The sequence below is a fragment of the Verruconis gallopava genome (genome assembly GCF_000836295.1).
Source record: "Verruconis gallopava strain CBS 43764 unplaced genomic scaffold supercont1.18, whole genome shotgun sequence".
Lineage (NCBI taxonomy): Eukaryota > Fungi > Ascomycota > Dothideomycetes > Venturiales > Sympoventuriaceae > Verruconis > Verruconis gallopava.
The window spans coordinates 497,928-519,455 of NW_015622154.1; the positions used below are offsets into that span (position 1 = coordinate 497,928).

The 21,528-nt window shown below is 52.2% G+C and overlaps 6 protein-coding genes and 1 non-coding gene across 7 annotated transcripts; 3 read left to right on the forward strand and 4 right to left on the reverse strand.

Moving 5' to 3' along the window:
- The first annotated feature begins 1,925 nt into the window (after positions 1-1,925).
- Positions 1,926-4,043, forward strand: PV09_05783 (uncharacterized protein). The gene is made up of 4 exons (XM_016359331.1): positions 1,926-2,315; positions 2,369-2,847; positions 2,908-3,245; positions 3,301-4,043. The coding sequence occupies exons 1-4, from the start codon at positions 2,097-2,099 to the stop codon at positions 3,879-3,881; spliced, it is 1,617 nt and encodes a 538-aa protein (XP_016213010.1). The 5' UTR covers positions 1,926-2,096; the 3' UTR covers positions 3,882-4,043.
- Positions 4,044-4,481: 438 nt separating this feature from the next.
- Positions 4,482-6,222, reverse strand: PV09_05784 (uncharacterized protein). Its single transcript, XM_016359332.1, has 2 exons — positions 5,607-6,222; positions 4,482-5,542 (listed from the first exon to the last, which is right to left on the reverse strand). Exons 1-2 carry the CDS (start codon positions 5,977-5,979, stop codon positions 4,869-4,871), a joined length of 1,047 nt encoding a protein of 348 aa, XP_016213011.1. The 5' UTR covers positions 5,980-6,222; the 3' UTR covers positions 4,482-4,868.
- A 1,693-nt stretch (positions 6,223-7,915) lies between these two features.
- PV09_05785 (uncharacterized protein) lies at positions 7,916-9,232 on the reverse strand. Its single transcript, XM_016359333.1, has one exon. The coding sequence runs from the start codon at positions 9,151-9,153 to the stop codon at positions 8,281-8,283; it is 873 nt and encodes a 290-aa protein (XP_016213012.1). The 5' UTR covers positions 9,154-9,232; the 3' UTR covers positions 7,916-8,280.
- A 542-nt stretch (positions 9,233-9,774) lies between these two features.
- PV09_05786 (iron sulfur cluster assembly protein 2, mitochondrial) lies at positions 9,775-10,512 on the reverse strand (the record flags this gene model as incomplete). The annotated part of the gene is made up of 3 exons (XM_016359334.1): positions 9,775-9,923; positions 9,986-10,260; positions 10,367-10,512. The coding sequence occupies 3 exons, from the start codon at positions 10,510-10,512 to the stop codon at positions 9,775-9,777; spliced, it is 570 nt and encodes a 189-aa protein (XP_016213013.1).
- Positions 10,513-13,572: 3,060 nt separating this feature from the next.
- Positions 13,573-15,341, forward strand: PV09_05787 (uncharacterized protein; the record flags this gene model as incomplete). Its single annotated transcript, XM_016359335.1, has 1 exon — positions 13,573-15,341. The coding sequence occupies exon 1, from the start codon at positions 13,752-13,754 to the stop codon at positions 15,339-15,341; it is 1,590 nt and encodes a 529-aa protein (XP_016213014.1). The 5' UTR covers positions 13,573-13,751.
- A 2,044-nt stretch (positions 15,342-17,385) lies between these two features.
- On the reverse strand, positions 17,386-17,475 carry PV09_05788. Its single transcript has one exon. It is a non-coding gene; the product is annotated as a tRNA-Pro (tRNA).
- A 659-nt stretch (positions 17,476-18,134) lies between these two features.
- PV09_05789 (uncharacterized protein) lies at positions 18,135-20,702 on the forward strand. Its single transcript, XM_016359336.1, has 4 exons — positions 18,135-18,813; positions 18,880-19,212; positions 19,271-19,686; positions 19,744-20,702. The coding sequence occupies exons 1-4, from the start codon at positions 18,793-18,795 to the stop codon at positions 19,973-19,975; spliced, it is 1,002 nt and encodes a 333-aa protein (XP_016213015.1). The 5' UTR covers positions 18,135-18,792; the 3' UTR covers positions 19,976-20,702.
- The last annotated feature ends 826 nt before the right edge of the window (positions 20,703-21,528 follow it).

Below are 21,528 nucleotides of genomic sequence, written 5' to 3' on the forward strand. Positions count from 1 at the left end.
TTGAGACAAGGGCCTTGGTAAGCGATCCTTGCCAACGTTTGCGCGCCGTTCGTGGCTTCAAATGAATCCATGATAGTGGCTTCTTTTTTTTCTTGCGTTAATATTTTTTTAAAGGAATTTCTCCTCTGAGGTTGATTGCGCTTAAGGTTTAGCATCCGACCGTTCGACTGTCTCGGTCATGACTTGAGCTCCGGACGCCGTTATTATTTCTTTTCCCGTTTTGGCGCCCCGCCATCCGAGAGGCGGCTCTTGGAGAAATGAAAAGGGCCAGCGGGCGAGGAGGAGCGCGGGTGAGAGGTGGAAGGAGACTTTCAAACTCGGTTTGGTTGACACCTGGATATATACGTAGACAGGAGCTTTCGCTTTGTGAGGGGGGGTCTTGGGGGTCGTGCTGTTCTTTGCAACGACATGACCGGCGTGCACGGAGTTGAAGCGTCAGAAGGCGGAGACGTCACTTTGCTCTGTCGTATGGGCAGCAGACTGTCCTGGACACGTTCGGGAGGTGAACTCTGAGCTAATGCGAGACCTTCTCGATCCACGTCCGCTTACGATTGCATGGTGTAGTAGTTAGTGGAAATGAACAGAGCAGGACGATGAGAACGAGGACGAGGAAGAAGCTCACAATGCTCCAGGCTCTGCTTCAGTGGGACGCAGCGAGACCCGGAAGATGGACAGCCACTGTTTATTTTTTTTCTTCTGGCCCCCGTTTGAACTCCACAGCCGAAATGCCGAATCGCGTCGAACTGGTGGATTAAAGCCTCGACCCGCACACCACGACACCGTCACACCACAGGAGGATTGAAGTGCTCGCTTTGCCACTGGAAATAGATCTTTCCGCCGTAGCTCGCAGGGCGTCCGATGCCTCGCATCTTGGTATCCCGAGTCATCCAGCCCAAACGTTGTTACAGGTTCATTTTGTCTTTCGCAAGCGTCGGCAAAACTGGATGACCTACTGAGGCCGCTTTTTGCGAAGAGCTGTCCAAAAAGCATGGGCCAGCTGCGCTGCGTCTCCTCGGGTGCATTTATTATTGGCACCACGCACTAGCGGCCGTTGAACGCCAGGTAGCAGGCTGCGTGATGTGCCCTTTGCTTGCACGAGGCTTAATCATGGAGTTGACTCCGGAGAGCAGTGTGTTCACCGCTCTGAGAGATCTCTCGCACTGCTGGCTGACTAGCGTCTCCGTTGTTGCTGAAGCGCTTCGTGGCGTTATGCTGTGCCTGCCGAACAGCTCACCTGATAGTGACATGCAGATAACGTCGGCAGTGGACGACGATCTTTCCCCTCTACCATCCAATCTCATAGGTGGACTGAAGGCCAGCAGGCCGAGACCAATAGGTAAAGCTGGAGAAGCGGAGCACTTTAAGAATATACGGAAGCTATGCCAAGATGAGCTTCTTCGTGGACCGACCCGCTCGGGAAAGCTCTTGATGTCCCTGAGTAGACTTTTTCTGCTGTATAAATTGGAGGGACGCCTACGAGCTCCGCACATCAGTCAACCCCATGTGCGGATGGAACTAGCGCAAAGCCTGGGGTCTCTCTGCACGAGCGTGTGGCCAGGTGCTGGACACGCTATCGGGCGTAAAGGTGCCGAAGCGAATCAGCAGTGTGGATGAGTTTCTGGAGGTTTGGCTGACCGCGTAAGAAGACCAGCAATTTTCCCCGCAGAGTTAGCTGCGGGGAAAGATGACCCATGGGGCCGGGGTATTTACCACCGACCAGCATCAAATTACTCCGCTGGATTGGAAACCCACCACATTGAGAATTATCCCGACACACGTAGGCCTTGCCGCGACTCGAGAGAAGATGAACCGATGTCCGCCATGGCCAATGAGAAACCTTGGTCCCGGCGACGGCGAGGTGGATGCGACGTTGCTAATGCGACGCTGCTACTGTGGTGCCCCGGAGTATTGACCAAATGAGTGGAGATGCTGCGCTGTGGAGATCAAGGCCCGACCAAGCTTCTCTCAATGAAGCTAGGACCGGGGATACCACGTCGAGCGTGTTGTCGCAAGGATAAAGATCTGAAAACCAGGTCGTTTCTGCCTTTGTTTCGATCCTCCTCGTTCCTCACGTTTTCTATCAGATAGTCGTCACCATGAGCAACATCGTCACCGAGAAGCCGCCCTCAGCGTCGGAGATCGAGGCACAGCCTGGCTCCAACGGCGGACATGGCTACGATGCCAGCGAGAAGGTTGACTACGACCGAATGGGCGCCATCGACGCCGAGAAGATCGAACATGACATGACTGTGCTCCAGGCCGTCAGGGCCTATCCCGCCGCCAGCTGGTGGGCGTTCGTCATGTCCTGCACAATCGTAAGCTTTATACTCATGTTCGCCGCCTCGATTTGTCTCTAACGCCGTCGTAGATCATGGAGTCGTACTGTGTTTTCTTGATGGGACAGTTCGTGGCCACCGCTCAGTTCGCAAAGGATTTCGGTGTTTTCAGCACAAAAAACAACGAGTGGATCATCGAAGCTTCATGGCAATCAGCCTTCCAGTGCAGCGGACCGGTCGGCGCCTTCATCGGTGTCTTCATCGCAGGTCCCATTACCAGCTGGATCGGATATCGATGGGCAACCATTGGCGGCCTCATGTTCCTGAACGCCTTCATCTTCATCTTCTATTTCGGCAACAGCCAAGGCATGTTTTTCGCCGCCCAGATCCTGGAGGGTATCCCATGGGGTATTTTCATTGCCAATGCGCCCGCTTACTGTGCCGAGATTGTGCCGCTGAGACTGAGAGCTCCGGCGACGCAGATGTTGCAGATGTTCTGGGCCATCGGTTCGATCATTGTCGGTGGCATCACGTACCACTACCAGTCCAGGAATAACTCTACAGCATACCGGTTCGTCCAACTGTCCCCATAGATACCGTCGAGAGATTGCCGTACTAATCAGCACGCCAGAATTCCGATCGCGCTCCAGTGGATGTTCCCCACGCCTCTCGCGATCCTGCTTTTCATCGCGCCTGAATCGCCATGGTGGCTTGTGCGAAAGGGCCGTCTGGCCGAGGCAGAGAAGGCCGTCAAACGCCTTGGACACGCGAGGGCGCACGACAATTCGTCCGACACCGTCGCGATGATGCGTCGTACGATCGAGCTTGAGAAGACCGAGAAGAAGCCCAGTCTGGTTGAGCTGTTCAAGGGCACCGATCGCTACCGCACGTTGATCGTGTGCGGTGTGTACGCCTCTCAGAATCTGACGGGCAATCTCATTGCCAACCAAGCGGTCTACTTTTTCAAACGTGAGTTCTCGCCCAAGGTCCTCATTTTTTCGCAAGCAGGCTAACGCCATCTCAGAGGCGGGCATGGCAGACAACACCGCATTTGCACTTGGTCTCATCACCTCAGCCCTTCAGTGGATAATGGTCATGCTCTCTTGGGTCCTCACCACATACCTTGGACGTCGCACCATCTACGTGTACGGCCAGTTCATAAACTGTGGGTTCTTGATCGCGCTCGGCATTGCGGCCTCCTTCGGCACGAGCAAGGCGGCTAGCAATGCGCAAGCATCGCTTGGCTTGATCGTCTCCGTCCTTTTCTGCTTGGGTCCCGCTCCTGCCTCATGGGTCATCATCGGTGAGACCTCTTCCGTTCGGCTCAGACCGCTGACAACCGGTATTGGACGTGGTGCCTACTACCTGGTCAACATTCCTTGCATCTTCCTGGCCAGCTACATGCTCAACACCGACAAGTGGAACCTGGGCGGCAAGAGTGGCTACGTTTGGGCTGGCACCGCCCTCATCTGCTCCGTCATGTCGTGGATCTGGATTCCCGAGATGAAGCACAGATCCTTCCGAGAAATTGACATTCTGTTCCAGCGTCGTGTGCCGGCTCGCAAGTGGAAGCAGACGGTCGTTGACATCAACGACGATCATTAGATGGACATCAATTCTCAGACAGGCTTGAGCGGCCTCATTTGTAGAGAAATGAGATGTAGAGGCGACGTTCGTGCCGCTTCCAGAGACTTTTTTCGGTCATTCGATGAGATTTTTTTTGTTTCAAAAAACTGTCACTATACATAAGGTCATGCTGAACTCTGTTCCATGTATACGTACTTGAACATACACCCTCTCTCCCTTTATGCCACCGCCAGCCACACTGTATTCGTGAGTATAGGGAAAGTAAGCGTGCTGATATGATATAATATATGAAATGGTGTGCTATGCTGAGCACCATTTCCGATGAACTGGGAATCGAGTGAAAACGAAAAATGGAGCATACGTATGTGGCATGTTTGTATGAAGCCTTGGTGCATATGGAAGTCGTATATTCGCCCGCCACGTCGCTTTCGAGGTCGTCCTTAACAGTATTGGTCAAGCGGGGTAAATATTGACTGCTCAGATTAGTTAGTTGGAGGAGATCATCATAGCTGCTGGGCAACAATGTATGGTCGAATGTCGATTGGGACGTGCGGTTGAAAGCCTCAGCTAGGTGGCTTACCTACCTACAGAATTCGACGATATGAAAAGGGGTATTCATGTTTTTAAGTATACTCACAACTGGCGGTTAGATTTTCAGGCTTAAAATACGTATACGAGGCTGATGGCGTTACTTAAAGCCGATCCATCATTTGTTATAAATAGTGCTATGAAATTCAGACGAGTACAGCGAGTGATATAAAAAAAAGGCCGGGTATCTCAAGATCATACACAAAGAACATCTCCTTCCGTTCCCCACACTACACCGCCACCAATCCGGAGGTATTACACATCTCTTCACACTTTTTACGTTCGCATAATGTCCAAATTGCATGTTTATCCTAATCTCAGAGACGCATCTCATTGAGGAAGTGCGTCGACAGATTTTCTAGCCTCGATACCTTCCAACACTGAATAAAGTCACTTGTACTGGCATGCTCCAGTAGCTTACAAGTGCTCGATCACGTTGGAGTTGATGGCGGTCTGGAAGCCGGTGTTGGCGCCGCCGTACTCACGCTCGGCGCTTGTAAGCCCAAAAGGCCGTGTTGATGAAGGGCCTTCGCCATTGTTATTCGCAATCTGCGCCATGTTCTCCTGTACAGTCTGGTTCGTAGCAGGGAGGAAGATGACCTTGCTGTTCGCCGTCTTGGCCATAGCTTGCATGGCCTCAAGGTATCTAATCTGCATAGCCGGTGCGGAAGAAAGAATGTCAGCAGCTTGGCGCATCAGCTTCGCGGACTCCACCTCAGCACGGGCAGCTATGACCTTGGCTTCACCGGTTCGCTTGCTTTGTGCAGCCATGGATAGAGACTCCTGCAACTCCTCGCTGAAGATGAGATCTTTGATAAGCATGGACTCAACCTCGACGCCCCAGTGGCCGGCGACATCCTCTACGATACTACGAATGTCCTGTGCGATCTCCTCGCGGCGCTCAATCACATCTTGTAAGATGCGTGCACCAATGACATGGCGCAGCGTGGTCTGCGTGCGCTCGATGAGAGCCTGACGGATGTTGGAGATACCAAAGGCAGCCTTGTGGGGGGATGTGATGCGATAATAGATGACGGAGGTAAGGTACAGAGAGACATTGTCCTTGGTCATGCACACTTGCTTAGGAACCTCTGTGTGTACGTCATCAGGACCTGTCGCTTCAACAACCGAATATCGTGGGGATATTGTACATACCAACAATCTGAATCTTAACGTCGACCTGAATCAATCTCTCACTCAGAGGATTGACCTTTACCAGGCCTGGATCCACAGCGCGCGAAAAGCGGCCGAACCTGGTGATGAGACCCACATTGCCCTGATCGACGCGCTTGTATGGGTTCGGGCAGACGATACAGCATGGAATTGCACCGCAGGTGCCAATGATGCCACCTAGGGCATTGATCATTCCACCATACCAGCCATGCGCCGGGTCGTCCTCAGTGTCTGGCTGGATGTCGCGCGCATAGCTTGGCTGCAGATCCTCGCGACGCGGCGGTTGCACCTTGATGAGGTCTCCGTCGGTATGTGAGGTGGCGCCATTGATGGGCGCTTTACCGCTGTCACTCATAGTTTCTGGCGTAGGGCCAACGGTGGTTTCGACAAGCAAAGAGCGCCGAGAAGACAGGCGAAATCAAGATGTCTGATGGCGACGGATCGCAAAGGACGACTGCAAGGCACACGACGAATTGGAGGAAATGTGTTTGCCAAGCAGGCGAACAAAGGCTGCAATTAAATAAACAAAGTCGATCGCGCTCCTGTCCACACGACTGTCGATAAACGTGAGACGCGGACGGTTTCGTGGACGAAAAGCGGCAGGAGAGTTTGAACACTGCAGCTTCCTTAAATAATGGGCGCGGAAACCTCTCCTTCCTGGCGCTCTGGTTGGCGACTGCCCGTTTAGCGGATTCACAACTGTCGCGGGGAAGGAGCTGCCCTCACTGGGTGTGCACGACTCCCCGATTGGGACTAGCGCCTCGTGTCGTACTTCTGCCTCTCGAGGCGCAGTCGCAACCTCGTGATGGCAATGCAGTTCGATCGTCCAAGGTACGACGGCGCTGCGTGCTTCCTGTTGATCCCAGACAGTCCTTTATGCCGTCATACGAACACTCTTATTTCCGTGCTCATCTTCGTTCTGCCGAAGAACCTCTGCCGGGGACAGATCTACCGCACTCAAAGGTGAATGATGCCAGGACGTTGCCGCAGCCGGCAATCCGGGACGCGCAATTATACAGAGGTATACCTCATAAAATCTCCCTGTTCATCGCGATAGACCATGTCAACAGCAGGGCAGAATACGACACAATCTATTACGCGCAGAGAAGTCAATTCTGCTTGGTGCATGTCGGTTAAACGGCACGAAACTGAGAGAATCACACGACGGTGCGCGTATTTGCCTCACACCGTTTACTTCACCACAAGCCGAATACGCAAAGCTACTTGAGCGGTTTTATCAGCCTCGCCATTGGCGGACTCCTTGGCATATCGCACCCTTAGTTCGCAACCCCCGCCGAATCGTGTGCGCATTGGGTGGGTCGACGACGGCCTGGCATGCCCGCGGTTGGTCCGTGGACTAGGCGCATTTGTGCTGACATGGGCACCTGCGCTGTGCTGCTCACCATGGCATCTCTTAGACGTTGATTGTTTGGTTGTGTGAACTCTATCTTCCCCGCCTGAGCACCTCTTGCGTCTTGCCTCGAAGGGTCTACAGGGTTTTGTTCGTCAACGCCATCTGTGGAATCACGGGACTGAAACTGACCAGCACGTTCGATGATCTTTTCTGCTGTCATATTGGCAGAAATGACATTGGATTGCAACGCCACTGTCGGATTTAAAAATGGGCGCAATTCAGCCTCACCAAGAGCCTTGCTCTGTGCAGCATTTGATCCAATAATGTTTTCATTTTTCCGAGTAGGCCCCTGCGCGTCTCACGTGTGCCCCGTTCAGAAGTTTTGCTCCGTCTCCCTCCAGTCCCTCCACAGTTGCTCAGATGGGCTGCTTAATCTATGACTACTTTGCTATGCAAGAGACGATGACGCTTTCGAGCTGTCGAGACAAAAATCGCTTGTATTGCGCATATAACAGTCCTATAATCAATGTATATTCCAGCTCCGTTCAGGCTCTTGGTCTTTGTACGCCCCTCCCAATCGTGGTCCGTTCTCTTCTTTCCCGTGCTCTACGTACTCTTTGGGACTTAAACCAAGAACTTGAAAGTATAAAAAAGATTTTCGGTGGAGAGTATGCGGCACTTGAGCGTCTCATTCAACCGTTTGCCGCGGCTATGCCACTTGATCTATTGCTTCGAGTAGAACCGGGCTATTTTCGACGAAGCATTTTGGGACTTTGTGTGAGCTGACGAAGCAAAGTCCAAGCCAGATACACGGACGACGATATTGCTCATTCGAACTGCCTGTCTTGGTGAAGGCAACTGGAATGCCGGTCTGAAAAAATGCCGCCGTAACATACTACACAGCCTTTGTAAACTGGGTCTGCCGACAGTCTAAGCCCAGAACTCTGCAGAAGCGATGGAGATCGGAAGAGCAGTCAAATAACTCGTATTCTTATCTTCTAAGCCAGCTGGTGTCACACGCCATCTCGCAGAGGCTAAGTTCTACCTTCTGTTCTCGGGGACTGCAGTACACCTAGAAGAAATCGCTTTATGCCTTGTGCAAGTTCGTTTAATTCCGTCTTTGGGATGCGACCTCGCTCCACTTTGCTTTGTAGAGCCTTCTCAACCTGTCAACTACGTTCGATTTCGTAGGAATTCCAACGACGACGTAAATGAGGCTTTGAATCTCGTTCAATAACTCCTTCCAAACATCGTAGAACAGAAGCAGCAACTGTGCGAGTCAAGAGGTTAGATCTGTTTGCGCTAGAACTTCACCTTGACCGTTAACAGGTCTTTCTCTATGACCTCTTCCTTCCTCGCTTCGAATTCAGCCATATCCCACTGCGTTTGGACGAAACGACCGCCGATCCACTCTCGCCGCTCCTTTGTCAACCACACAATCGTGTCCGAAGGTAGTTCGGGGGTCTCTGTTAAGCTGGCGTGCATACTCTCATCTAGGTTACGAGCAAGATCTGTGTCCACGCCGCCAGGATGAATGCTGAAGGCGATGATGCCCTTGGCGCCGTACTCAAGCTGGATGTACTCAGCTAGCCGAAGAGTGGCGAGCTTGGCGTTGTTATACGCGCTCATACCCGGGAGAACCATCAAGGCGCCAATTGAGGTCACGATGGCAAGAGACTTGAGGCCATCGGTTTTTTCCAAGAGCTTGGGGATGAAAGCACGACACACGAGAAACGTGCCTTTCACGTTTACTTCGTACGACTGCCACCAAGCGTCTGGATCCGCGTCTGCTAGTGCCAAAGGCGCCTCCAGGAAACCGGCGTTGCTAACCACCACGTCGATACCCCCAGGGAAGGCCTCCTGTACCTTCGCAGCAGCAGCTTCGACCGAGCTCAAGTCCGTCACATCGACGTGTAGCGCTAGGACATTTGGCGGCGCATGCCCCGACTCTTGGACCGCGCGTTCGATCGCCTTTTGCGTTTCGCTCTGGTCTCCACGGGCGGCTAGTACGATGCCAGATGCTTTCGCACGAGCATAGGACACTGCCAGGGCGCGCCCTATACCGCGACTAGCACCTGTGATCAAAATCACCCGTCCGCTGAGATCAGCTTTGCTTGGTGCGATGAAGTCGTACGTGTCGTGATGCAGGGTCTTCGTGAAAGTAAAGGCCTCCATCTCGACTGGCGCTTTCCTGAAGTTGAAGGATGGCGAGGCTCTGGAGTTGAATGAGTCCAAGTGCACTGTCGTCCTTTCGGAAATATATAGCATGGTTGACGTGCATACCCTTTGCATGTGGAGTTGAGTTAGGCCTAGAGCAGTGTCAAAGTGGATCCTTTCGGGCGGAAAAACAGTACCGGGAGAAGAGTTTGACTCGAAAATAGACCACGCTTACAATTTGTCAAAGCTATCATCCTATAGAAAAAAAAAAACAATAATTTACTCAGAATCCTACAAGCGTGCTGTATTGAGACGACGTTTGATAGAGTCGACATTGTGTCATCGCAAGTGGAAAAACAGCTTTCACGGCGGGGACTCTGCTCTGAACCTCCGTCATAAGAAAAATCATGGGGTATGTGGAAAGGATATATATTCCGTTTACAACGGCAACTTATATACAGTCCGGCTAGTTCAATCTCTTTCCTTGGTCGTTAAAAAAAAAATTGGACAGCATCATGAGGAAACGAGGGATATCAATACGCCCTTGGTTTCAACCTCGAAGCTTTTTCACCCAGTCGCAAACGCCTAGTTGCATACAACGAGTGATGGAGATCGATTGCCCACAATGAAAGTCTAAAATCATGCAGAAGCAGAGACAGTCTCAACTTCGACCTTTGGCAGTGGGGCACTGGTACCACCCAAGTCGGTTGCTTTCGCCTTGGGATTCTTGGTGTAGTAGTTGTTGATGGCAGATTTGATGGCATCTTCTGCCAACATGGAGCAATGAACTGTTTCACAAGTCAGTCGCTTATCTGCAGACGACGTAGCAATGTCGGGGAAGGTTCCATACGCTTGACTGGGGGCAGGCACAGTTCCTTCGCGATATCCGTGTTTCGGATGCGCGAAGCCTCCTCAAGGCTCATGCCCCGGACCAGCTCTGTGAGGTAGCTCGAGGACGCGATGGCCGATCCGCAGCCAAAGGTCTTGAACTTGACGTCCGAAATCGTGTTGTTCGAAGGGTCCACTCTGATCTGCAGCTTCATCACGTCGCCGCAGGCTGGTGCGCCAACAAGGCCTGTTCCCACGTCCATGTCCTTCTGAGGCATCGAACCGACATTGCGGGGCCTGTTGTAATGGTCGAGCAGTGCTGCGCATGTTAGCCGAGACGAACTCGATAGAGGTGCAACGTGGTGGCAAGTGGTGATAGAAGCTCGCAATCACTTAGCAGTACTTATCTTTTTCGTGGTAATGCCTCTTCGCAGCTGCTTGTGTCGCAGCTGGCGCTATTCTCGCCTGCTGGGCGATCTGTGGTCGAGCGGCGCTGGAGAGGACTCGGCTCGCCGCTCTCGGTGCCGAAGCGAGAGCACGCTGGAACATGCTGATGGTTGTCGTCGTGAAATACCGGCTTCGAATGGCGTTGACGGAAGGTGCGTGGTTGATGGTAATTGAGGTTCAAGACAAGGTGGCGATGTTGTTGGTGTGTTGTAAGGTCGAGGGATCTGATATGACGAAAAGCTGCGGAGTTAAAGTTATCAATCTATTGCAAAGGTTTGTCCGGCGCCGATCGCGGCCTGAGGCGCCAATCATGAGCTAATACCTCACAATCTAGACCCTTCGATTCTCTATCTGCCATTTGTAGCTGCATTCCCCATGACATTCTTCTGCCTACGATTTTTCATTCGCTAATTGGTTCGTCAAAGCATGGGATGCTAATGATTAGTCGCTTGGACTTCATTTCTGCGACACTTTGCCATCTGTTGAACCAAGTGTGCGGAGCGCTTGGCGCTCTCGGCCTTACGCCGATTTCCGAGGAGTTTGCTCTAAAAGACCCGTATCGCTTGTTCCGTCGGCCCCGTCAGCGATGCTCAAAGGCCCGACGATGCTTTGACATTTATCGCGAGCCAGCCTCCATTTGCGGTACTGGGAGGGCTAAACGCCGCATTGATATATGAGAGCAGTTCGCGTTCAACCTGGCCCATTTGCGTGCGAAGTAGCTCGCCGCATGCCAAAAAAAAACCTGTCCCAGAGGGAACAAGACCCGTGTCGTTAAGAGCAGCTGGTGAGATCTGGTTAGGCGCATTCAAGCATCCTGCACGATCTACTCTGCTTCCGACGTTTTGGAGCTCTCTTGTTGCAATGAACGATGATGGATGTCTAGCAAGATATTCAATGCCTGAGTTATCAAGATGGAACTACGTGTGATTGATCAAACTGCCTATCTTGTAGAGGCAATAACCGGAGTCTGTTCAAACGAGATTGGTTTTGTGAACGATCTTGTGTACAAGTCAAGAAAAGATTTTGGCATGAGGCATACAGACATTTCAACGGGAGTTTCAAAAGCAGTGTTGTGCTGCGTTGGAATTGATGCTTGCAGACGAATTAGACGTCAAATTTGCGGGCAGACCGGGCTTGGTTGCGCGGATTTCAATTGGCTCTGTAGATCATAACGACTGGACTTGAGGGCGACAGTTATAGCATCGAAAGCCGCACCTGCCAGTCAAGGCATCAGGTTTACCTACTTCCATAAACCCATCAGATGCAAACACAAACTAAACGTGCCGAATGATATAGTTGGCAGGTGAATGATTTTCGAAGCGGTAAGAGGGGATTAGAGTGTTTGTGAATCCTTGGAAAGACATGGTCAAGGCCGAAGTAATTTCGACTTAGGCTCAGCGTGCAAACACTTGATTCATCAAGGCTGTTTCTTCTTTCTCCGAGGGCAAACGCCTGAGCGAATTGATTGTGCTATGATGCTCTAGACCATTTTGTACAAACTTTGCCTCGTAAGCGTTTCTTGGCGCAAATACCGAAACGTACGCCTGGCCCGGTAGATCACAGTGATGAATTTTGCGAGGCAACGTTTACGTTGAAGATTGAGTCGAGGAATAGAGACATTGGCGACAAGGTCGCTTGAGAATCATTCGGAAGGGTTTGTTGGAGCAGAGGCCTTTGCCGCGAAACATGAACGGCTTCGTGTCGTGTTCCGTGTTCTTTCCAACTGACTGTACAAATTGAATACGCCGCTCTGCCGTTGAGCACAGAGATTGCAGTGCAAGCAGAAGGCAAGCGCCTATAGGAACACAGCGCGCACCGTGTCCGGATTGAGAGACTGGTTAGTCGAGTCAGAACTGCTCTCTGGTCCGGAGACAGGCGTTGCTGGACGCGGCTCTAAAGCGATGAACATGGTAGATTCCTACGTAGCCTGTGCAGCCAAGAATTCACCTAGGACGCCGTTATAGCGGCGATAATGAGCCCGAAGTGATTGACATATGTGTAGGTTGGAACACCTTTTACGCTTCTCCAGGTAATCAGAAACAGAGAATGAGCTAGAAGAGTGCTCGATGCGAACAGCAACAGATTCTTCTCCGATCGAGCAGTGGAATCCGAGATGGCCGTTTTGATTGGCTGCAGGTAACCCGCGTTGAGGCGCCAGAGGTGCCCATCCGTCCTCGAATCTGATTGTTCGCCAACGGTTCAGCCTCCTATTTCTGTCCGCCTCTTACACTTCGGTTGCTGCAACCTCGCCGACCGACAGGCCCCTTGTATTTATTTTAGATGATGAGCGGTGAAACAATCTCCAATTTCGTACGTTTTGAGCTCCTCTCTAACTGTGTGTCTTCCTTTGTGGCACAAAGGTTGCGCTTCGCAGCTAAATGGTTCAAGCGTGGAATTCCACGGGCTGCGCCAGCTATGATCGCGAGAACGTGCCTTTTCAAAGTGCATTTACAGAAGCCTGGGCGGCCGGAATACCAGGCTTCGAACATGGCCGTGTGATGTGGTTATACCAGGCCCGGCATGCCGTCGCACCGGCCCCCCCCCTTCTTCAGCAAATATTCCCGATTGCAGCCTTCCACTTTTCAAATTTCCGCATCCCGCTCTCCATTGAACGATGTTTGTTTGTCGCTTGTCGCTTGCCGCTGACTGCTCGGCGTTGATTTCTCGCTTCGGACGTGCCGTCTCTTTGCCTGCATACGAACAAACTTTCTGGGGATTGCCGGTCCTCAGCGTTTTCCAGTCCTATGAAAAGAAGCTGACTCTGACTCTGTAAAATCTTGTTTTCTTTTCCCTTTTCCTTTCTCTCGGCTGCAACGAAATCGAAATGGATGACCGGACCAGCAATCAGACTATGCGGGTGCCGCGTTCGCGGAGCGTCTGGGAAGGATGCGCGCACATGATCGTTTGTCCTCTCGGCGATAAATGATTAGACTGTTTGAGGTGGTCCGCCACCTACACGCTGCTCCTAGACTCACAATCGTAATTCCATCGCCTGAGGTTTCACTAATTTCAAGGACTTGGACAAGACGAAACCCACCGACAAGCCTCTGCCAAGGACTAACAAGCTTCGCCAAGGATGAAACAAGCTCTCATGCAGGGGCGAACCAAGAAACACCACTTTTCTTGTGGACCAGGGTGGCATTCAGTCCAGAGTTGCGGACAGCCTTTAACAATGTATATTTAAAGCCTTGGCATTTGAACCTTGCTTTCACCATTTCTCAATCGTTTGAATTCGTTCTTTTCTCATCGTCGTTCCTTTCTTGGCTCCAGCCGGTGCTGGTTTATCGGCTGCTTCTGTGTTGTTACTATTTACGTTCCTTCTCTTCTCAACGCTCGTTACCATGGCGCGATTCTCCGTAGCAGCCGTCTTGTTTTTTCAATGCGCCAGCGCAGCCTTCCATTCTGTCAAAGGCCGGCCCAGCTTCAGGCAGTCTGCTACTCGGACCAACCAGATTGCAACCACGGCCAAGTCGACCGCGGTTGCTTCGGCGACGCTGGATCCCAATGTGATGAACTGCTTTGTCAAGCTGCCAGACAACCCGCTTTCGGCTACTGGACTGGCGACACCAATCGAGCTGCAGGCGCCTTGCTCGATGAACGTGTCCACTCAGCAAGCGTTTGCTGAAGCTGCCGTGTTTGATCCCACCACTCATTCCGTCTCAATCTATCACCCTCTGGTCATCAACGCCGGGGACACTCCTCCAACACCTCCCGTCGTTCCAAACCTTCCAAACGGTGCCATCGTGGCTATGTGGTTTGGTTTTAACGGCGGTGTCCTTCAGCTCCTTGATCAGAACGGCTTGAATACCAACGAGTCTCCAGCACTCAGGGCGATTGATTGTGTCAATGGCCTCCCTGGAGTTAACAACGACGTATTCGGCCAAGTCAGCTGGTGCAACACGCAGCCATTCTTCGCCGCAGCCAACGCGAGTATCGCGTCCGGCCAGCTCACCATTCCTGACCTGGGCGTCGACAAGAACGGCAATCCCTGTCCCACGAGTCGATCGTTCGAGATTGTCGATGCTTGTCCCTCGGACAACGTCCCAACCCAGTACCTACTCCTCCCCGACGGCACCACTGTACAGGACACCGCGGCCAACCGAGCGAAGTATCCCGATGCTATAGTGATCAACAACGCATCCGATGAAGCACTTCTTGCAAACATTGTTGATCCTGTCATCGGCTGCCAGCCCTTCTTGAACCCAAGTTTGGACGATCCTGGCACCATGGTTCCCTCACTTGCCGGCGACGAACTGCAGGCGTCTGTCAAGCAGCTCGCACCTGTTGCCCGCGTGCCGCTCAACGACCCTGATTGCCTTCTTACGTCGAATGGTGATATCAGCCCAAGCAAGACAAACGCCTATCGACTTGGCGTGAATCAAGGCCTGCTGGGCAACGGTCCAAACACGGACAACGGCTCTCTTGTTCCGTACTGCGACGGGATGATCTCGATTGCGCCGCCCTTCTTCCAGGGCTTTCAGACCCTTTTCTCGGGCCAGCCAAGCCCGGATGTGACGGTGGGCAACAATCTGTTCACATTCCTGTGCGAACGGTACTTGATGAGCTTGATGCAACTCAAGTGTCCAACAGCGGTCAAGCAGCCAGTGACGTGCGCAACGGACTCGACAGGAGCAGCTACGTCGTGCGCCATCAACCTGGGAGCGTCCACGGCTACGGCGTCGTCGGCAGTTGTAGCGACCGCGACAATGAAAACCACGGCTCTGACGAGATCGGCAACGACGATGAGGAAGTTGCCTCATACAAGACCGGCAACCACGCGGGGAAAAGTTGATCAGACTGGGTCGGCTGTGCCGGTAAAAGAGATCTCTCAGGCTGCATCGACAACGACGACGAGAAGTCCAGTTCAGACGGACGCGACGTCAGAGTTTCTGCCAAGTGGTCGTTGCACTTTTGATAGCTCGACGTTTTAACCTCTTTTCTTGTACGATGTTGACCATCTTTCGTGCAGAATGGGAAAGCGTTGTTTTTAAAAGACCGCGCGTTCTTGTCTCTGTTGTCAGCTACTGTACATATATGTGTATATATTGATTTACTCAGTATATGCGTCACGTATCACCGTGTCTTGTCCTATAAAAAGGAATTTTTCGATCAGTGCCGTTCTACTTAGCCCCTGTATTGTTTTTGTCATGCATCTCATCTGCAGTCCAGTGAGGTAGTTGCATACGACACGTCTAGAGTGTATCGCTAAGGCTGAGTGCATGTCCCATTGTCCCTTCTCGATCCGCCGAGCATCTTGTCGAATGATGGTGCCGCAGACATTGTTGAAGCCTGCTTAGACAGCACCTTACCCGACAAGCAATTGAATTTTTTTCTTTTTCACCAAGAACCAATGTATTGGGAGACTTGGGTATCTTATCAGATACGACAGAGTTCGTCCATACTGGCCAGGTACAGTCTGAAGTTGTAGGTTGGAGTAGAAGAGCTTTAGGTCCAGATGATCTGATGATCTGATGATTGATGATATGATTGATTGATTGATTGATGATCTGATAGCGAAAGTGACGTCTTTTTATACGCGCTGAATAGCCGTTGAAACGTTGCATTTTGCCAAGCTTGCTCACACGCCTTCTTGAGAAATGATCTCTTCTCTCCTTGTCCAACACAGCAAACAAACCCTTTCTCCAATTTCCACCTTGAAGCAACGAGCGATAAGACTCCTCCATGGCTCGCAGCATCACGAGCATGCTTAGAAACCACAGTAGCCGATGCCTGTTTTGGAGACGTGCAAACGGCGTGTCAGGATTGAATCCTATTTCCAAAATCCAAATTGCCGCCTCGGCGAGGACAGGGTGGGGAGAAACAATTTCCAACGTAACATCGCGGTTCAGAGAGCTTTACCTTGGTCAGAGGTCTGGTATAAAGCCTGCCGACCCACATGTGCGTGAAACGCGGACACAGCTCATGATGATAAAGAGTCGAGGAAAACGACTGGGCTCTTCACGCGCAACACAATGATTACCAGGGGCTCCTCGAGCAAAAGTCTACCGCGAATGCTATCAAGTGCTCCATGACGCCGACTTGGCCACTCCCAGGCCATTTTTTTTTTCTTATTTCCTCCCTCGTGAGCAAATTGGTTAGATGATGATTGCTGGGTACAACCCAGAGGGTGGAAAAAGAGGAGTAAGGATCCGAGACTGGATGCTTGTCGCGTGGCCAGCAAAGAAACAAAGCGGACGACGTCCGTACACGACGGCGTTTCCTGTTGTCTTACCTGACGACATGTCGCCAAGCGAGATTGCTTCGTCAGCCGACGTTCTGACTGTTTGAAATCAAAGTGTCCTAGGGTATTATCAAGCGCCGCGCGTGAGCACGGCGACAGGGCTGAGCGGCTCGCAATGGATATGGAACGTCTGGCAGCTCTGTTTTGTTTCCGTGTCATGGGGTTGATGGGACATGCAAGGGACACTCAATAAAACTGATGTCCCTTGCCCATCCCCCCTGCCGTCTGCGGACGACGTCTGCTTTGCGGCCACGAAATCAGCCAGAGCATTATTCTGCGAATCACTGCGATAAGGACAATAGGGAAGTGTACAACATCGTCTCGACGTATTATTGAAGCTCCGTATTGATTAGGAAGGCAATGATTCCTGTTATGTACAGCCACTTTTGCGAGGGTGTCTGATCGCGTGTTGGAGAGCGCCTGAAAGTTCTTGCGCTCTCAGAGAACGACGCATTTGAGCATAGTTCTCGTTCAAGATGGTGTCTCGCAGGTTCTGAGGGAGCGGGAAAGATGATGTTCGCACACAGAGCACAGAACTCAGGTGCAGCAGTGTGTGTGGGTTTGAGAGAACAACTAACCGTTCAATCCATCTCAGAAAGAAGAAAAAAAACATAATTATATAATACAAATGTTCGTTCGCGTAACCGATCTGGAAAAAAAGATCTACAGATGCTCGATGCACTGACGAGGATTGAAAACGAGCGCTGATAAGGAGCAAAAAAGGGCAAAAAAAAGGGCCCATCCGCGACTCGAACGCGGGACCTCTCGCAACTGTGCTTAAGGGTTGACCCTAAGCGAGAATCATACCACTAGACCAATGGACCACTGGGAGGAGTTATTAGCTCGAAAACCAAAAGAATGTTATATACGCAAGTGGCCACACACTTACAAGGCAATCGCAGTTCTGTTCTCGCCATCCCTTTTCATCGGCTCTGAACATCCTTCACGAGTGTGGACTGAAGAGACGAAGTCACGGCGTTAAGGGGATTGTGGAAGGCACGGAGGCCAAGCGTCTCATCCTCGGAAACTTGGACCAAGGATGAAAGCAGTGCATGAAATACGGCTTTGTACGGTCAACGGCAGGTCGGCATTTGGAGGGCAAGAAAAGGCTGAGCCAGCCTATCAGCGGTGCAGCCGGGAGTGTGGCAGCAAGGCAACAAGGCACTGACTCCGACAATGCGTCCGCGCGCATCTGAGGAGCCGACGTGAGGCGCCACGGCCGATGGGCTTGGTTGCGACACAGAGTCACGGGCACCGGCAGACGTCACACTGCGGCGGCATGGGTCATTCGAAGAGGGCACATGCGGGATGGTAGGCAGTCTTGTGGCGGCCAAGACTGCGACATTGATTGACATGGTCGGGATCGCCGTGGGAGCGGGAGACGGCGCGGCCGGACATGAACCGACCCAAGGAACACGCACCATATCCGAGCGGACTGGGAGCAGCAGCGGAGGAGGAGGAGGAAGACGAAGAACGGGGCAAAAGCAACAAAGGAACCGTGAACACAGGCGCTCGCCCGTCCGCAAGCGGTCTAGCCCGGGCGGTCAAGCACAAAAGGACGCAAAAAAAGGGAGAGACACTTGGTCGAATGGCAGCCAGCGAAGGGCCAACCGGACCTTCATTTGCTGCTCCGCTGAGGCCACTTTTGCACTCCAAGACTGCAGATTCTGTTCAGCGCCCGCGTCAGCCCCAGCCCGGCGCTCCAACAATCTCGATCCATCCTTCTCCGCCGCGGACGTCGCCTTGGATGGCCTCGCTGCCGTGTCGCCTTCAGCCAGAACCGCCCGATATCCACACCTGTCCTGCTGAGCTCAGCGTGCCGGCCGCCGCGCTTTCGATGCGAGTCCCGTCTTTACCCGCCCGGTCTGCAGCTCAGGGAGATCGAACAGCCGCACCGCGCACTCGGAAAGCATTGACCCCGTCGTGTACACGCACGCGAGGCCTGCCCCAGTTCGTCGGGCCCAGAACTCGATCAGACTCGCTTCTCTGAACGAGTGCATCGCATCGTCTCGTCGTCGCCTCGCTGCCGCGCCCGTTTGGCCGCCACCTGTCGATTTCCCCCCGGTGCCCGCTGCTCAGGCGTGAGGCCTGATCCTCTTTGCGCTCCGCCCGGAGGGGGCCCTCTTCACGGCGTGTTCACCATGTCGCAGGAGCTCAAGAGTGTACGTCCGCTATCCTGCTCCATCCCGCCACGCCTGCCTGCTCTTGCTGACCATCTGCTCCCACAGGACGCCGAGACGGCGTCTCCTATGGCGGATCCCCCGCCTCCCTTGACGAGGGCGCGCGCTTTCGTGTCGCAACCCGTCGTAGCCTCCTTCATCGCCGGCGGCGTCGCCGGTGCGGTGTCCAGAACCGTCGTCTCCCCGCTGGAGCGACTGAAGATCCTGTTTCAGGTCCAGAGCGCGGGCCGAGATGCGTACAAGATGTCGATCTGGAAGGCGTTGGGCAAGATGTGGAGAGAAGAGGGTTTCAAAGGCTTCATGGCTGGCAATGGCACCAACTGCATCAGGATCGTGCCGTATTCTGCCGTGCAGTTCGGAGCGTTCAACTTCTACAAACCTGTACGTGTCAGGCCTAGATCCCGACGAAGAGATCATCGTGGCTGATTTTCATGTCCAGTACTTCGAAGCCACACCAGGACAGCCTCTGAGCCCCGAGCGGCGACTGGTGTGCGGTGCATGCGCTGGCATCACTTCTGTCACGTTTACCTACCCGCTCGACATAGTACGGACACGTCTATCCATACAGTCCGCGTCCTTTGCAGAGCTGGGCACAAGACAAGCCGGGCAGAAGTTGCCCGGCATGTTCGAGCTTATGGTCCTGATGTACAAGAACGAGGGAGGATGGAAGGCGTTGTACCGGGGAATTATACCGACGATCGCCGGCGTGGCTCCCTACGTAGGCCTCAACTTCATGGTCTACGAGTCGATCAGACCGCATTTTATTCCTGATGGCCAAGCAAATCCAGGAAACTTTGGCAAGCTCGCCTCGGGCGCGATATCAGGCGCGATAGCGCAGACATGCACATACCCTTTGTAAGCCCCCTTCAATTGCCAAAGTGCACAGCATCAGAGCACTGACATGAACGACAGTGACGTTCTGCGAAGAAGATTTCAGGTCAATACAATGTCTGGTATGGGCTACCAGTACAAGTCTGTCTGGGACGCCGTATCCACCATCATCAGACAAGAGGGCTTCCAGGGCATGTACAAAGGAATTGCACCAAACCTGCTCAAGGTTGCGCCAAGCATGGCCGCCAGCTGGTGGACTTTCGAGACAGTTCGTGATCTCATGGTCTGGCTAGCTCCGGAGCAGCCATTGTGAACAAGGTCGATCTCCATGTTGCGCTGGTCCCACTGAAACGGATCGACATGGTTGCCTCTTCAAGCACTACGAAGCCAGGGGAAACGCGCCGTCAAGAACGCACCACAGCCGCGGACGCAAAATGATTTTTTTTTGAAATCCTTGACCTGCGCACCTTGACCACCTACTTTACACATGCATATATCACCATTGCATTTAGCTGGCGTTTACGAAGGGACTGGCAAGGCATTGCAATCGCCTCAATCCCCGCCACCTTCGTTGATTTTGGAAAGCGTTCATAACACCGGTGGAGGAACGCATTTACATCGGGAAAAAAAACCTACATTAGAAAGATCCTGGTCCCCTTTTACACGTTAGCATTGTCGCGACGATGGCTCACGGTAACGAAACGAAGGGGTGAACATAGATGTGACAGTACTCTTATAGAGAGATCCTACGTTTTCGCATGTCTGATTTTGCTTTGTAGATTTACCATCATTTCATTGTGTGTTGCGACGTGAGATGAGCGCGCCTTTTTTTTTTTCTTTTTTTTCTTCAAGAAAAAAAAAGACGTGCATTCCGCTCTGCCATTCCCATTGTCTTTTCCTTTACCTTCTTCCACCAAGGATTTCGCAATATTTGCAAAGATTGGTTTCGGTAGCAGCGTCAGTACCGTCTGAAGCCGGTCCAATTCTCTCAGAAACTTCCAAGCCACGGAACTAGCTATGCACAAAAAGGTCAGACATGCTTGACTTCCTTTCTTTTCCTTTCTTTTCCTTTCTTTTCCTTTCTTTTCCTTTCTTTTCTTTTCTTTTCTTTTCTTTTTCACGGGTTGCCTGACAAGGCCTCTAGGAAATCCGGGCATTACGTCGAATCAAAGAAAGAGAAAAAAGGTCCCCTCCATAACAAAGCCCTCCGATGAAAGAAACACATCAAGTGTTTGCCATGTTGTGTTCATTCGTTGGGGATTTCAGCTAGTATATCTTTCCTGCGAAGATTCAGGAAACGATGGCTTTCAAAACGGATCACCGCGATCTGGTCGATGACAACTTTTACTTGCTAACTTTGCAGTTATAGGCGTGCCTAGTGTGGCGTTTGATGTAAAAAGCAAAACCGTGAAAAAAAAAATGGAAGAAAAAGGCTAAACTTTGGTAAGGTGTTTGCCTTCCTGCGGTGTGGATTCGCCTCACGCGGCTGCCATTAGCCCTTTGCGAAGATCAGGCCAAAACGATATTGTGTGAACTAAGGAACGAGCGCAGCCACGGAGGGCATCCGAAGCCGCTTGTCGAGGACGTCGAAATACTCACGGCGAGCCGTTCATGGGGCTCCTGAGATTAAGCTGGCGACTTTTATACCAGAACGCAAAGGAAGTGCAAGTATCACGGGATTAGGCTCGCTAGGCATGGGGTGAAGAAGAGGGAAAAAAAAAATAGAAAAAAAAGAAAGAAAGAAAGAGAGAAAGAAAAAGAAATAAGAGTTGAGACATCATCGCGCATGCTCCTCTCGCTTCGGAAATGATGCGATCCATCCGCACGCCACTCTGCTGCAAGAGTTGAATGCGAGTTTTCAGCCTT

Bases quoted from the DNA above. Each gene is read 5' to 3' on its own strand.
- PV09_05783 (XM_016359331.1), top strand. From the start codon at position 2,097: ATGAGCAACATCGTCACCGAGAAGCCGCCCTCAGCGTCGGAGATCGAG. The intron at 2,848-2,907 runs GTTCGTCCAACT...TCAGCACGCCAG, and splicing joins AATAACTCTACAGCATACCG to AATTCCGATCGCGCTCCAGT. The intron at 3,246-3,300 runs GTGAGTTCTCGC...ACGCCATCTCAG, and splicing joins AGCGGTCTACTTTTTCAAAC to AGGCGGGCATGGCAGACAAC.
- PV09_05784 (XM_016359332.1), bottom strand. From the start codon at position 5,979: ATGAGTGACAGCGGTAAAGCGCCCATCAATGGCGCCACCTCACATACC. The intron at 5,543-5,606 runs GTATGTACAATA...ACGTACACACAG, and splicing joins CGTTAAGATTCAGATTGTTG to AGGTTCCTAAGCAAGTGTGC.
- PV09_05785 (XM_016359333.1), bottom strand. From the start codon at position 9,153: ATGGAGGCCTTTACTTTCACGAAGACCCTGCATCACGACACGTACGAC.
- PV09_05789 (XM_016359336.1), top strand. From the start codon at position 18,793: ATGTCGCAGGAGCTCAAGAGT. The intron at 18,814-18,879 runs GTACGTCCGCTA...CTGCTCCCACAG, and splicing joins TGTCGCAGGAGCTCAAGAGT to GACGCCGAGACGGCGTCTCC. The intron at 19,687-19,743 runs GTAAGCCCCCTT...CATGAACGACAG, and splicing joins CAGACATGCACATACCCTTT to TGACGTTCTGCGAAGAAGAT.